Source organism: Kryptolebias marmoratus, linkage group LG11, assembly GCF_001649575.2.
Source record: "Kryptolebias marmoratus isolate JLee-2015 linkage group LG11, ASM164957v2, whole genome shotgun sequence".
Taxonomy (NCBI): domain Eukaryota; kingdom Metazoa; phylum Chordata; class Actinopteri; order Cyprinodontiformes; family Rivulidae; genus Kryptolebias; species Kryptolebias marmoratus.
In genome coordinates this window covers 25,432,245-25,447,908 of record NC_051440.1, presented here as the reverse complement: position 1 = coordinate 25,447,908, position 15,664 = coordinate 25,432,245, and the positions used below count along the sequence as shown (strand labels likewise).

General features: G+C 44.9%; 1 protein-coding gene across 2 annotated transcripts in view; it reads left to right on the top strand.

The window, feature by feature from the left end:
• The first annotated feature begins 232 nt into the window (after nt 1-232).
• The window catches only part of hipk3a (homeodomain interacting protein kinase 3a), a 26,683-nt gene continuing 11,251 nt past the window's right edge, over nt 233-15,664 (top strand). For both annotated transcript variants that reach the window (XM_037978070.1, XM_037978069.1), the window contains exons 1-6: nt 233-592; nt 4,026-5,050; nt 5,609-5,800; nt 5,920-6,101; nt 13,073-13,196; nt 15,208-15,327. In XM_037978070.1, the coding sequence (XP_037833998.1) occupies nt 568-592; nt 4,026-5,050; nt 5,609-5,800; nt 5,920-6,101; nt 13,073-13,196; nt 15,208-15,327 (1,668 nt within the window). In that variant the 5' untranslated portion in view covers nt 233-567. The remainder of the gene's footprint in view (nt 593-4,025; nt 5,051-5,608; nt 5,801-5,919; nt 6,102-13,072; nt 13,197-15,207; nt 15,328-15,664) is intronic.

The following is a 15,664-nucleotide window of genomic DNA, read 5'->3' as shown; positions in this document are numbered from 1 at the left end:
TAATAATATATCCGCTTAGAATTAGCTCGGGTAATGGTTCTTATAAAGATTAAATGAGGTCAAATTGAATGGGAAGTGAACATATGGTGAGGAAGTTGTAATAAGGCGTGTGTAAATGTATCTGGACGGCGTAAATATCGCGGAAGTCAAATGTTTTGACTGAGTGAGCCACATTTAGACGGAACCCTTTGGCTCCTCCCACTCAACATTCCGCGCACGCGCAGAAGCGACAAGCCACAGAACCAGCCGCAACAGCTAGCCGCAAGCAGCTAAGTCAGTCGTGGACGAGGCGCAGTAACATGTAAAAGTTTACAAACATCGATCTTCGTCCTAAGTAGACGCAAGACCCACGTTCGACGAATCCCGAAGCGGCCGAGAAGACCATGGATTTTAGATCGCTTATGTAATAGCAAGTTTTTTGGCGTATTAAAGAGCTTCAAATGTGCGAAAAGTCGCTGGGTCTGTTCTCGTCGTTCAACAAGATGGCAGCAGAAACAGCAGCAGCGATGCAGAGTTTCACTGTGGTGCGGATCCTCGGTGCTGGACTGTTCTTTGACGCTCTGGGTGATGCATTTTACTGCTGTCACTGAAGGTATGTGGATTTATCTGAGAAACCTGGCAGTCAGGTCCACTTTCGGCGATATTTTGGCGGCTTAACGGGGATTTTGACGTTCGGGGTCGGGCTCCGCTCGCAGTTAGCCTGTTTGCTAACTTTAGTCTTATCTCCTGTAGGCAGATGTTAGCCCCAGAAGCTAATCACGTTAAGTGAACTGCAGCTGGTTGATTTTAATGAGTGTGAAACTAGCAGCCAGTTCGGAGTTATAGTTATTTATTTTTATATTTATTTTTGCTTTGTAACTGTGTAAACACACTGTTGATAGTTTGACACGAATCACTTTTAAATAAAATATACGCTAGCTTGGCTGTTTAAGTTAACTTTAAGTAGGTTAAGCCACAAACCACAGCACCATAACGCCACAATTTGCCACAACAGAAGTTTCAACAGGTGTCTCTATGGTTGGTGTTGCCCATCCCCCTAACTTGCACGTACTGCACACACACACACACACACACACACTAACTACACCCTCCCCTCCCATATGCTAACTGTCACTTGGACTAATCTGTAGCAAACTGTGGGGTGTTTTACAGATGTAGAAGGACACCAGCTGAACACGCAGAGACTCCACAGATCCACGTCTGTATGTGTGTGTTTGTCCTCCCCTCCTCCTGTGATGGATCTCTATTTCAGGCTCGGATCTGCTCGTCCTGTGGGATATCGGGCTTCACAGTTTTGGCAGAAGGTGTAACAGCTGAGGCCGTACAAGTGTCCCTCAAAGACTGATGGCAGGCGTAGCAGGGATAACATATTTACGCCGTGCCGACCAGCCCCATGATGGTGTCAGTAATTCCCTCTTGTTTGCATCATCGGGTTATTGTCAGCGTTTGCCTGGATTTCGGTTCTGGGTGGCAATTAAAGAGCAGACGTGTCTGTCTGTGCATAACTTCATCTGTAATTATGTTTGCAGAAAATGTTGGCTGCTGGAATTGTAATTATAGCCCCCCCTGCCCCAAATTGTGATTTATGGCTCCAACTTCTATAGTGTCGGTCACTTATCTCAGTGGAGGTCAGTTCAGTTTTTCACGTTGAGTAATGTTAAGGGAACTTGGTTTTTACTGTCAGTGGTTTGTTAAAATTCACTGCCCTTACTCAACAGGAGATACGAGGTGTGTTTCTTGTGCTGTTGGCTTAGAGGCACACCCCTCTGCCTGTCTGAGCCTGTGTGTGCATAGGCGTTAATAGTTTGGGAGTCTACCGCCTTCGTTGTTCAACAGAAATTTTGCACTTGAGCTGATAAACTTTCCGAGCGGCCTGTGTGACATGTGATTGAGCTCGAGCGCTGCGGTCGCTGGAGTCCGGGCCCGTACGAGCACAATCTGCGGCTCTGTTTGGAAACCCTCAGGAAGTGCGGCTGACAAGCTGGGCCTCTGCCTGTTTTCAGCCTGTTATGGCGTAAAGACCTGCCGCAACGAGAGGAATGTGCTTACGAAAAGGCAAACAGAATCTTGAAGTTGTTCGTATGGTTTTGAAAAACTGTGTTGTTGACAGTTTGAGGCATTTTTATGTGCTAATAGTGGCTACAGAATCACAGTTTAAGGTTTTGTATCATAGTTTGATATGATTTTTGTACAGAAGAGTTCACACTTTAGGGGTTAGACTTTCTCCTAAGAGGTAGGAAATAAACTGTCAGTGTTTTGCAAAAAGAAATAATAAAAAATTCAAATATAAATCCTCCAGTATAGGTCATGCGGGCCATGCACATGTTCAAAGATACATAAATAAATAAAACACATTATTTCAAAAACATATCCATCATTAAGGATAATCTGAAGCTTAGGAGACTTTATGTGAAGCAAGGATTCATCTGCAACTTGTTAATAAGCTTTAATTGATCTGTAACTTAAAAAAAACCCCTGACCAGGCACTGTCAACATGAGATCTGCACAGCAGCTGATCGATTAATCCGTACGGTGTGAGCCAGTCTCAGGTCGTAGGCTCGCAGGAAGGCTCCTTAAGTTGAGCAGTGGAATTTAACAGATTGCACAAGACTAAGAAACCCTCTGTCAGGCTTTGAGCGCTTACCTTGCTATCATCCTGATGGGGAAACAACAAGTACACTGTAAACATATTCCAGGTTCTTGCATTTCTCTCTCGTAATGTTTGTGCACAAACATTTAATAGTACAGGCGCTGCTGAACAGAGCAGACCCTGGATGGAAATGTTTGGGACCAACTGTGTGAAAAGTGACCGAGTTGCATCATTTCAGCTGTTGCATTATCCAGACTCGAGGCAGAATAAGCTGCCGCTGCTGTTCTGCTGGTGTTGTTCTTAAAACAGATCCAAGATTAGGCTGCTGCCATGAGCAGAACACCACAACACGACCTCTCCGAGGTTCTTGAATAGTCAATAGCTCGTCGGACAGAGAGGCCAGTTAAAGATTAGTTAAGAGCTCGGTCATGAGTCTGTTTGGTGCCATAGGTTTATTTGTGAAATGCTGCTGAAGTACAGAACATTCTTCACACGTCATGATGTATCGGTTTTCCCTCTGTTTGCTGTGTGGTTTTACTTTGTGTGAAACTGACCCTCCAGTGTAGCGTGCAGGAACAGGCCATAGATGCGCCGGGCTTCCCCCATCTCCCATTACAGAAGACTAGTTCCCTTTTCCACTCAGGGTGGCATGAACACTGAACTTTTGTATTTACGTTAGTGGCTTTTATGTCTGTTTTGTGTTGTTGTTTTTTTTTCCGCAGCTAACACCGGGAGGATTGGGTGAGGATGGTGATTTTTTGCTTTGACCACTTCCTGTCTTTTAAAACAGACTTTACACCAACTAACCTTTCACATGGACAGTTTCAGGCAGGCAATAATTTTAAGTTTCCGAGTCACCTTCGGCTAAAAGGTGTTAGAAAAGAGAAACAGAGGAAGTGGTGGTCAAACCAAACGATTGCTTCTCTCCGGGCCGTGACTGTTGGAGACTAGCTGCGAGAAAATAAGCAAATTATTGTTGCAGCCTCACTGAAACCCTGACCCTTTTTGAACAGTCATGGCACATTATTTTGTTGTCTACCATCGTCCACGTCGTACATGCCTCGGCTACACTTTCCAAATGAAGATGAGTGTATTTGAAGCAGTTTATAAAAACTGGTTTAGGATCTGGACATTTGTTCTGTAGCTGTAGACGGCAAACTGGAACTCTAGTGCTCCTGAGACGAGTTTGAGACGCCCACATGGATTCTGGAAGTAAATTTGTTGCATAAATTTCTTTGAACACATTTGAAACTCAAGCGACAACGCATCAAGCTTCAGTGGCTCACGTAAGGAGATTGAGAACCTCCGCAGATGTTTCAGGATGCTTGGAGACATCCTGGCAAACGCCGGTCAGCTGGTCACCGATGGTTGCAGCACTGCTTCAAAACAAACACGCTGTTTTTAACTTTTTGTTTTATCTTCTGTGTGTTTAAAGGTATGGCCTCACAAGTCTTGGTCTATCCGTCACACCTGCACTCAGCTCAGACAAGTGCCTTAGGAAGCAGCAGTGGTACCAGCAGACACACGGGTGACGTCCACCGCAGTTACAACACCAGCAGAGCCTTTGAGCATCGACCGCCGCCCAAGACCTACGTGATTGGAGTCAACTACGGCATCGCGTATCCCAACAACGTTGCTCCATCTTCAACTGGTGCCGATTTAGGAAGGCTGCACAGAGGACGACAGCTTGTGGAAACCGAGCCGTGGACTTTGCAGTCTGCGGGAATACAGAGTGTGGGAAGCTGGGGGGGGAGCCTCGGAGAAGGTCCAGCTGGGATCCAGGATCAGCAGCCCGTTGACCAGAGCAGAGTACCAGAGGAGGAGGGTCGTGGAAGAGAAGGTGGAGGCTTGGACTGCGAACTGTCGGGTAAGGCTTGCGTAAGAGCAGAGGAGGAAGAAGCGAAAAGCAGAAAAGCACAAGGAAGAGGAGGACACATCGCCGTCGTCGACTCAAGTGCCAGCCAGAGATGTGAACAGAAGACAGGCGAAGGTGGAGAACAACCGCAGGGGAGCAGTTGCTTTCGAACCATGCAGATAGTGGAGGAGGTGTCTGCTCTGCCGTCACTTCCTCCTCCTGTGGCCATGTTGCAGACCAGCACTGGGAACAGTGGAGACGCTGTCAGAGTTGGCGGCGGAGGGACCCTGCCTTCTCAACACAACAGGGTCGATGCGGTGGCAGGCGTTGGAATCGGAGCCAATGGGACGGAAATGAGGCCCGGCGAAAGTTCTGAGGTTGTGGCGGGTGCTACGCTGAGTCGAACCGGGTCAGGAGATGGTGACTACCAGTTGGTTCAGCACGAACTTCTCTACTCCTTGAAGAACAGCTACGAGGTCTTGGAGTTTCTGGGCCGTGGCACCTTTGGCCAGGTGGTGAAGTGCTGGAAGAGGGGAACGAACGAAGTGGTGGCTGTCAAAATACTGAAGAACCACCCATCCTATGCACGGCAAGGACAGATTGAGGTGAGAATATGGGGGAATAGAACAAAAATATTCTGCGGTTTTGTTGTAGCAGCACAGAACATCTTAAAACACAGGATGCAAAAATTTAAACGTGCTAAACTCATTTTATATTTGGAGTGGAACACAGTGAATGTATCAAATGTTGAAACTAATAAAAATATACAGTTTTTTTTTTTGGGGGGGGATTTGGACTGGGGCACAGAGGAGAACTATTCTGAGGTCAGACGGGTCTAAACCATCCAGCCTGCCTCTCTGATGGTATGGGGGTGCATTAGAGCAACATTCCCTCTAAAACCTCCAGCAGCTGCTCTCCTCAGATCCAGATGTTTACAGACTGATGGGAGAAGAAGAGGAGAAACATGGAGCTGTCCCACATGTTTAGAATGTGTTGTTGCCATGTAACTAGAAAAATGTAAAAGTGGTACATTTTTATTGTGAGTAAAATATGAGTTTATGGGATTTGCAAATCATTGCATTCTGATTTTATTTACATTTTGGAATCGGCGCTGTACGTCCTAAACAATCACCTTTCATCCTTTTTCATTCCTCGACCATCAGGTGGAGATCCTGGCCAGGTTGAGCAGCGAGAATGCAGACGAGCACAATGTGGTGCGTGCGTTGGAGTGCTTTCAGCACCGCAGCCATACCTGCTTGGTGTTTGAGATGCTGGAGCAAAACCTGTACGACTTCCTGAAGCAGAACAAGTTCAGCCCGTTGCCTCTGAAAATCATCAGGCCGATTCTGCAGCAGGTAAACTCTAACCTCTGGTGACGAGTTTAAATGTTACCCGTGAAAGTAAATGTATGTTTCAGATGGAACATACGGAGTATTCTTAGAAATGTTGCTGATTTTGATCTCCAACCTTACAGGTGGCGACCGCTCTGAAGAAGCTGAAGGATCTGGGTTTGATCCACGCTGACCTGAAGCCTGAAAACATCATGCTGGTGGACCCCTCCAGGCAGCCCTACAGAGTCAAAGTCATCGACTTTGGCTCGGCCAGCCATGTCTCCAAGGCTGTGTGCTCCACTTATCTGCAGTCCAGATACTACAGGTCAGGACCTCCTCTTTCCGTTCACTTTAACCAGACGGCAGAGCTTCAGCTGACCTCATTAACTGCCCTGAGGCAATGACAGCGATACTTCATGACCAGTGTTAATTTGGTCACATTTGTTATTATTGAAAGCTGAAAATGGAGCCACGTGACGCAGGATGTTGAGATTTATAAAGCGGGATAGTTTTAGAAAGATCAGAGACGCTGTAATGTGAAATCTGGTGTCATTTGTCATTTTAAAACGCCGCCGTAGTGGTCTGAGTCATTCCCACGGTTGGTGCTTGTTTATGTATTTCCCACAGGGCTTAGTGGAGTCTTTCGTCAGCCTTGTGTGTTCAAGTCCTGCTCATGTTATGTAATATAAAATGGACTGCACACTCTCGTTGGGAGTTTCCCAATATGCCTTTCACTTTTGGTCCCTTTCTCTTCTTCACTTTTCAGCTGAGCTGCGTCATTCTTTTCTCCGTGCATGGATGCATTTCTATATTTCTTTTTTTGCTGCATGTCTCACCCTGTCGCGTCCTCGTCTCTGCTGTGCATTTGTAAAATGCAGAGGAACTAAAACGTACACAAAGACTGGTGTCATGAAAGGCCAGAGGGAAGAAGAAGACATGCTTATGAAACAAGGTGACAGACTTCACCAAGCACTGTTGTGCAAAACGGTTTCATTAAGTTACTGAGCTCTGAGCTCATGTTGGGACAGACTTCATCAAAGACCTGCTTTAATTAAAAAAAGACAAATTTCAGAAGCACAAAGTGAAACTTGTTTGATTTAATTTCCCAGTTCGAAATGCACTGTTCTGTTATTTGTTGATGATTCATTGTGGCCACGTTCAAGGATGTCCAAAATTGTTTTGATGGGGGGAAAACATTTTTTAATTAACCGTGTGACAGTAAGCTGGAAAGTTAATGTCTCCACATTCTTAGCAGAGCAGTTCATGGAGGAGCTGCAAGGTCAGGAAAATGCTCGCAGACTCTGCAAACATTGTGCAATCTGTTGCACATGCAGGGAGCTGCTAATGTGCCGCACACACCCACTGCTCCTCTCTTTTATTGACCCGCGAGGAACAAAGCAGTGCAGTTATTTTAGGGATATGGAATTTAAAGCTTCCTGTGCTGCTCTGTTCGGCTGAAATGAGCCTCCGAGGCGTGAGACGTCTGATTTCAACGCGAGCGAGCTTCCTTCTGGAGCCTCCCCTGTTTGAGAGCCCGGTGTTACATAACTTGGAAGGATTTGCTCCGTGTTTGACCTGGTTAAGGGCGTGCGAATGTGCGTCCATACGTGTCTTCGTTCACCGCTCAGAGATCGCGGTGCGGTTAAAAGATTCAAAAAGAAAACGAGCTCGGTTCTTTCAGCGAGGTCACTCAGGACGCTAGAGGCCAGGGAAGAATGCGGTTTGTTAAAAGTCACTTTTAGATCCAGGAAAACAAAAAAAAAGCCCAACATTCAGACATTCCTACGCTGTGTGCACTTTGGGTGTGTTTGTGTGGTGAGGCAGCAGGGTTGGGCACTTTGTCTGTTCGTCTCTGCACCCAAACACGCTTTGAAATAAACTTCTCTGACTATTAAACAAAAAGTATTTAAAGATTTTTATGTTTATTTGCTCAAACTACAAACGGAGGAGAAACATTTGGCCACTTTTTGCAGACTGCTGTGCAACAGTTAGCATAGATGCTAACTTAACATTGAAAATGCCATAGACAAGCTAACGCAGCTAGCATTGTGTTTATTTGTACACAAGTCAGTTTATTAGAGACTGTCAAGTTTTGATAACTTCAGCTGTTACTTACAGACATATAATCTTCAAGGTTTTAGCAAAGAGAAGATGTAAAAATACACAACTTTTACAGCAAGTACTGATAAAGTTACCAAAAAACGATTTCTTCCATGTCTGTGAAGCATCTAAAATGGATTTTACCGCCAACTTCTAGTATTTCAGGGTTTACAGTCTGCACAGATTCAGATGAATCCCCTATTAATTTAATTTAATTTAATTATTTTTTATCTGTGGCTCATTTTACATTCAGTGTGTCGTTTTTAGTGAAGAAGTTTGTTTAGAATTTATTGTAAATAGTTCAGTTTTGGTAGATTATTTACTTTTTTGAGCTTATCTATAGTTTGACCTGTGGAGCCAAGTGTTTTTTGTTAAATTAACAGTGTTTGGGTTGTGTTGTTTGGACACAGAGAGCGGTTTCTCCTCTGGTTGCTGATGACTGTACTGTGTTGTTACCATAGAGAACGTCCACAGAAATGCAGCCTTCATCACCACAGTGGAGCGTTTCTTCCTTTTTGTTCCACAGCAGGGATTTTCCACGGATTTTCTGAGACACTAAGGAAGTTTAGGTCTTTTTACACATTCATTAAAGTTCGAAATGTAAAATAAACTCTCCATCACAAGCGTTTAGTGTTTTTTGTTTGTTTTTAAATATGAAACAATTATATTTATGGTTGGGGAGAGATGCTGTAAATGTGCATAACTTACTGCTTCTAAAAATAACTTTATTTTCTTTGATTGCATAAACTAAACAGTATGAGCATTCTACTATGGATTTTTTTTGTTTTGGTTAATGAAAGCAGACGTTTACCACATCTGTTAACTGTCTTCTATCCTAAACTAGAACTTTCAGAAACTCTTAACTTGCTTGTTTTGCTTTATGGAGCAATTTTGGGTGGAAACTTTCAGCCCGGGTCCCGTTTTTAGAACAACATTTTGAGTCTGCCAGCTGCAGCCGCTGAAACGTTTTACTGCGTCTTAATTGCGTAACGATAATCTTTGACATCTGAGTTGTTAGAGAACTCCGACTTCTACTCCCAGAACGACTCCTCCTACCAATAAATGTTTGTTTTATTATTTGGCGCTGTGCAGGTCTGATTCCGACGCGTTTTAGAGGCCAAGGTGCATTCAGGTTGATCGGACTTCTAACAGATTTTCTGTGAGGATAAACAAACTAAGACTCTGACTGTTTTAGTGTTGATTTAATGTCCTGATATGAGTTCTTTCTCAGTCTCTTTGGTTGTATTTGGTGTTTAATCCCATGCTGGTAAGACCTCGAGCTGTTTATTTTCCTCAGGTAAAACGCCGTAGCAGAGGCTGCTCGCCGCTCGCCGTGCTTTAACGTGTCGTTGCCATGGCAGCGTGACACAGCACAGCAGGCGACCGCTCTGTCCTGTGGGGGCCGGTGACGTAAAACTACCCACAATGAAAACAGAGCGCCGGTCCTGGTGAATAATTCATGACGGGAGATCAGGTGGAAGGAAAGGTGGCTATCGCCTTAGCAGGCTTACAGATTTGGCCAGGTTGTGTTTAAGCTCATCAGGGTGTGATTTCTTTGTTACGGAGGTGTCGGTTGACTCTGTGCGCCTCCTCCTGCGAACATTTCCTCCACCGTGTTGTGTGGATGTAAGTTGAAGCGCTGTTAATGATCCACAGCTATCATTTTCACTCCAGCGTTTAAAGAAAAAGGACCAGAAGGACACTTAGAATTTTAGTTTTTAGTGATTTTTCACCACTTTTCATTGGCTTTTTATTAGTAAATACAAATACCATAATATTGATGATATAACACAAGTGTGCACGTGTCTGTTTGTCTGTACTGTTAGCAAAATATCTCCTGAATCACTGAACGGATTTTAATGAAGCTTTTAGAAACTAGGATGCCTTGACGCAGATCCTTGGAGTCGACCCGATTCAAGATGGCCGCCACAGCTTCACAAAACTGGCTGCTTCTCTGTGACTTTTACAGCTACTGAGCTGGACTTTGGCGTGGTAGTAGCTGAGAGTCATTCACTCCACGTACAGATCATGTGAGACATTTCATGAGATTCTGCGTCGTATTATTGTCAAAGTTTGACCAGAATAACTCCTCAACATCAGGCGATCCTGGTCTGAAACACGGGCGGGTGATAGGCATTCATTCAAGGAGTATTTTTAAACATCTTGAAACTACAGTTGGATGTTGAATTTGGGTGAAGTGAATATATGAAACAAAACAAGTAAATATTTTGTTTTTATTTAACATTACATGAGTTTGAGTTACTTGAGGTGTTATATTTTTCCCGGGCCACCGTCTGAGGCCGCGGTTTGTTTGAAACCTCTCCTTCACAGTGAAATCAGAAATTAATTCACAGGTTTTCGTGTCATTAGGTGACCTGAAGGAACACGTTGAAGGTATTTAGAAAATGTTCCAGCTTTCCTTTCGGGCCGCTGAGCGCTCCGGCTGCTGCACATGCACGCTCGGTCTTGTGCAACATGAGACGCAGCCTCGCGGATGACGCTTTAGCAATGCTGCTGGACGCGTTTGATATGTGAGAATCACGGCCCAGCTTTGCTTACAGGTGATGGAGAACGGGAGAACGGGGCCTCACATGTCCTGGGCTCAGACATCTCCCGGTTGGAGCGTGCTGCCGTATTGTGTGCGGTGTTTGTTCTTGTTGTAGCCCCGCAGCGGGACTCGTTGGTTCTGGAAGCTGGCCCATCTGCCGCTCTGGAACGTTGCAGTTGCATTAGTTTGTGTGAACGTGGCGTAGCCGTATAAGTATATCAGCTTAAAACAACAATAACACACAAAGACTTCTCTTTAGGTTTATTTTTTGCACCCCCTTCACCCCCTTCACCCGCCTCCCCCCGAAACCATTTCCTGTAAACCAAACCTGTTTGGTTGTTGATGTATTTTTGCCATAGACCTTTAATGCTCAGCATTACTAAATTTAATACCGTTTGCAGCAAACACTGGTGTTTGTTTGCAAAGGCCTCAGATAATACCTGCCTGTTCTGTTTATTTACATACAGCCAAGTCATCTGAGGGCGCTGCACAGAAGAGACAAACAAGTCCAGGATCCAGATAAAAATGAATTAAAGTCAATTAATTCAAATTTTAATACAATACATTTACATACAGGACACAGATAAATGCTAACTAGTAAGTTATTTATCTAAAGAATCCTGCATCTTCAATTTGCTGCAATCCTGAGCAGCGTGGCGGCGATGGAGGAAAAGAACGGCCCGCTTTTATCAAGGAGAAACCTCCATCAGAACCAGAACCAGACTCAGGATTGGCGGCCATCTGCCTCAGCTGGATGGGGGTTAAGAAGGGAGGAAAGAGACCCAGATGAACACAGAATGACTGGTCCAGGTGTGGTTTCTATGGCAAGAAAAGGCAGCAATAACTGCAAACATGGAGAGCAGAGAGAGTAAAGACAGCAGCAGAGTGAGGACATGTGGACAGTTTGTCCTCCAGCAGCAGGACTAAAGGATCGCTCAGGAAACCCAAACCAACCCGAACTATAGGATTCATCAGAAAGGAAAGTCTTAAAGGTAGACATGGTGTCAGCCTCACGGACAGGAACTGGAAGCTCCGCCTCCTGTTTTAGAAACTCTAGGAACCAGAATTAAACCTGCAGCCTGAGAGCAAAATATAAAACATTACGATCTTTAATATGAGACGAGGCTTGGTTGTTGAGGGCTGCACCTGATTTCCATCCCGATTGTAGCTTTATTTGCTGTATTAATTCAAGTTTGATTCGGCTGATGTATTTCGGCTCACTTTCGCCTGTTCTTAATCCATCCGGGGGTTGGATCAGGTTTGTTGCGTTCTAACGCCTCCTTTTTCATGGCTGAAGGGCAAATTTACCCAAAACCAGGAGAACCAGTCGTTTTCCCAGACTTTATGTTCCACACGTGTAAAAGTCTGATGCAGTGCCCCCTCCTCCTCCTCCTCCTCCTCTTCCTCCTCCAGGCTCTTTTTGATGTTTCATAACCAAACTTGTTCCTCTGAAACAGAAAAAGGAAATGCCAGAGTTAACCTTCCTTTAGGTCAGGCAGGACAGAAAGCCTGGGCCTCGTGCGCAGACAAACACCCGCTCAGAGATCAATGAGCGATGGCCTCATTTTTCACCCTGGAATACGGTTTCGTTACGGCCTTGCGTCCAGCTGTTGCTTGGCAGCAGCCATTTCCCCCCGCGGTCGTCACGGCACCAGTTGCTATTTGTAGCTCCGCTGCTGGGTCCAGGTCTAAAAGTCCATTGTTTTCACACCTCACTTCACGCTGGATTACTAGTCCCGTTTCAGCTTCGCAGTTCAGGAAGTCACGACGCTTTTACGTGCAGCCTGAAATTAGTCTGTGGATATTTGGAGTTAAACTCTTCCTGTTCGTGTTGTCGCAGCCGCTTCGCCACACGAGAACCCGGCCGAACTGTTTCTCACGGGGGTTTGCCCCAAGTGTCGTGTGATTGGTCAGAAGTTGTTGTGGGCGTGTTTATGAGCTTTAATGGAGCCATTTTGCTTCTGCTGCTCCGCTGAGGCTGTAAGAAAATCCGGCCGTCTTTAACGTATAAACCTCTGAGCTTAAAAACACCGCAGAGACACGGGCGGCTCTTCGTGGCTGTAGGCGCCGGGAGGAAGTGCGCCTCGTCCGGGCGGGCGGTGTCGGGGCACGCTCCCCTTGATCTCTCGCCGTCAAATTTGCAAATGGCGTCTCAGTCCGGTTGCGAGAAGAGAAGCAAAAATTTGTACGAGGACAGGCAGGAAGACGTTTTAACGCTGCAGGAGGAGGGAGGAGCTTCTGATCCGAGCGTCTCGTGGACGATGAAAGGTGTGAGAAAACGAACGTCTCGCGACAACATGACCGCAAACCGACTTCTTGACTTCTCATGGAGGACGACAGAGCCGTCATTCCTTTTACAAAAAGCAGCAAATCAGCTGAGCTTGTAAATAAAATCTGATGGTTTGTTCAGATAAAACCTGCTGCCGTGAAGTTTCCTGCCATACTTGTTTGTGACCTTTAACCTTTAACCTGCTCACTGACGCCTGTAGTCTAAGATGGAGGTTTTTGGGGTTTTATTTATTTAGTCTCACATTTTGCTCAGATATCTTTAGCAAAGCGCACGCACAGAACCAGCAGAAAGTCGTGGATTCGCTGTCCTCTCTGGCGTGATAATGAGCAGTTTTCTGCTTGACTTTTCTTCTCTGCAGGGCTCCGGAGATTATTTTGGGCCTGCCATTTTGCGAGGCCATCGACATGTGGTCGCTTGGCTGCGTGATAGCTGAGCTGTTTCTGGGCTGGCCCCTCTACCCCGGAGCGCTGGAGTACGACCAGGTAACACTTGTGAACACACACGGAACGAGACGTACACAAACATGTTCGCTCTGAGGGATAAACAGGGAGGCCTTAAGATGTTTGTTTGTTTGCTTCGTTTAAATCCAGCTAATGCTTCACTGGACTGTCTGTGTGTGTTTATGTTCTCATCGTGAGATAATGTGTGGTCTAAACTACACAACTGGGACTCAAACTCGAATCCCCCGGCTTGGGAGAGGGAGCATGGGAAAAGGGCCACGCCACATTCACAGATGAGTCCAGGATTATCTTCTGTTTGACCGTAAACGACTCAATTAAGACCAGATTTGGGCTCATCAAGTTTGGTGTTAATCCGTTTGGGGGTGAAAAGGTTGAGCAAAAAGTCTAATTTATCTGACAAATTGTTTTTAAAAAGGTTGTTTTTCTCACGGTTTGATTAGTAATCAGTCGCTGCACGTTGAAGTATTTCCAGGCCATGCCAGGACACACTCCCGTGCACGCTGAGCCCCCCGAAAGTATGCCGTCCCATGCCAAGGCTCGCCGCTGTTCCACTCTACACAGCAAAATGTATTTATAAACATAAGCCTGATGGTAGACATGCACACAGCCGTGCACATGCACGTGCACAGACTTTGGTTGGAGTTCAGTGCACCATCAGCAGGTTCTCGGTCCAGCGCCCTCCGGCCGGTGCGCGTGTTTGTTCTGGGCTGCGGACACGTGCTCGGGTTCTCATGCAGACGTTGTGAAACATGGCTTTTTTTTAATTCATCGTGAAACTTCTGGAGTTGGCGTGGCGGCAACGCCCGATACGAACCTGGAGAAGGTCTTAAAAGCTGCTGGAGGGTGTAACGACACAAACTTCATCCCTCATTGGTATGTAGTGTTCGTTAAAGGCACTCATCGAAAGGTTCTTATCCTGAACTACATCAGATGCTGCGGTTTGAACCACTCCAGTAGTTCTCCAAATTTATTTATTTATACTCAGACGTTACTCAACAAATCCGAGCGTAAATGTCTCCATCCCAAACAGACGTCACCATTGTTGACCTATTTTCCGTCACTTCGGCTGTTTTTGTGGGTAAACAAACACGTGTGGTCGTTGGCAGATAGATTAACTGTCGATATGAGAGGAAAAGGTGCAGCTTGGTTAACCTTAGAAGCTGCTCAGAAACTACATAATTAACTTTTATTATATTTTAACTCACAAAGACTGTTAATCTGTTCATCATCCAGGGTTACTTTTCTCAGTTTTACTTTTAAAATAACACAACCAGCTTATAGCCTTGAACCCATTTTTATAAATAAAATATCTATAAATGTTTTTCCTTTTTGTGCTGTTTAGGAAAACAAACCAAACTCTGTCCAGAAAACTAAAACACACAAAAAACTCTACAGGCAAGCAAAATATTCAAAGAAAATGTGTAATTTTTATTATAATTGACAGGTTTTTTCATTAACAGATAAAACTTTTGGTTCTTTAATAAAAACATATTAATTCAAATGATTCAACTTAAGCAAACTCAGATTTTACTGTTTTTATCTGGTTCTACAATATTAAAGGTTAAAAGGAAACAAGCTGTAATCTTTAGTTTTATCAGTTCAGATTCTTCTATTTCTGCTGTTTCACAAGTTTTTTTTTTTCTTTCTGGGTTTATAAAAGTTATTTGTTTTTTGAATAAACTGCAGCTTCCTGTGTTTGGCTCAGAGCGGACATGAAATGATTGATGTCTGACTCACAGGACACTTAAAGTTTTACAGGAACGACACAAGTTTTATTGAATTAAAACCTTTCATTCTGCTGGACGCATTCATAAGAAAAATTCAGCCCCTGTTTGTAACAAATAATGAGCTGTGGAAACAAAATCTTATCTGTGAGAAGAAGTTTTTTAAGGGAAAACAAATTCACAGAAATGCTTTAATCTGCTGATCGTGCAGATATTCTGCAGCACAACTGGGTGAATCGGCTTATCTAAGCTATGAATCGGTCGGGTCGATTATCTCTAACGGGTTTTCTCCCTTCTCTCCGGCTCAGATCCGGTACATCTCTCAGGCGCAGGGGCTTCCTGCCGAGCAGCTGCTCAACAAGGGGACGAAGACCTCGCGCTTCTTCACCAAAGAATCGGACTCTCCCTACGCCTCCTGGAGACTGAAGGTACCTTCACGCACACAAACACACGAAGTGGCTTTCTGTCGGCCGCGCATCGTTGGACAGGTCGTGGTTGCTGCAGACAGAAGGAAGCGTCAGACTGAAGTAAAACTACAGGATTTATTTTCTTTGTAATGTTGGAAATTAGGTGGCAGACGTCACCAACAGAAAACGGCCATTTTTAAAAAACAGGACAGGAGGAGGACAGCCGAAAGAAACACAAACTGTGTTTAGGCTTCGGCTGAGCTTTCAATAAAGTTTAGACCAAACTAGAGACGCAGCGTTTTCAGCTAAAATACAGACTGAGCGCTGAGCTGAAGCTGGACCTGTTAAAGCTAAAGAA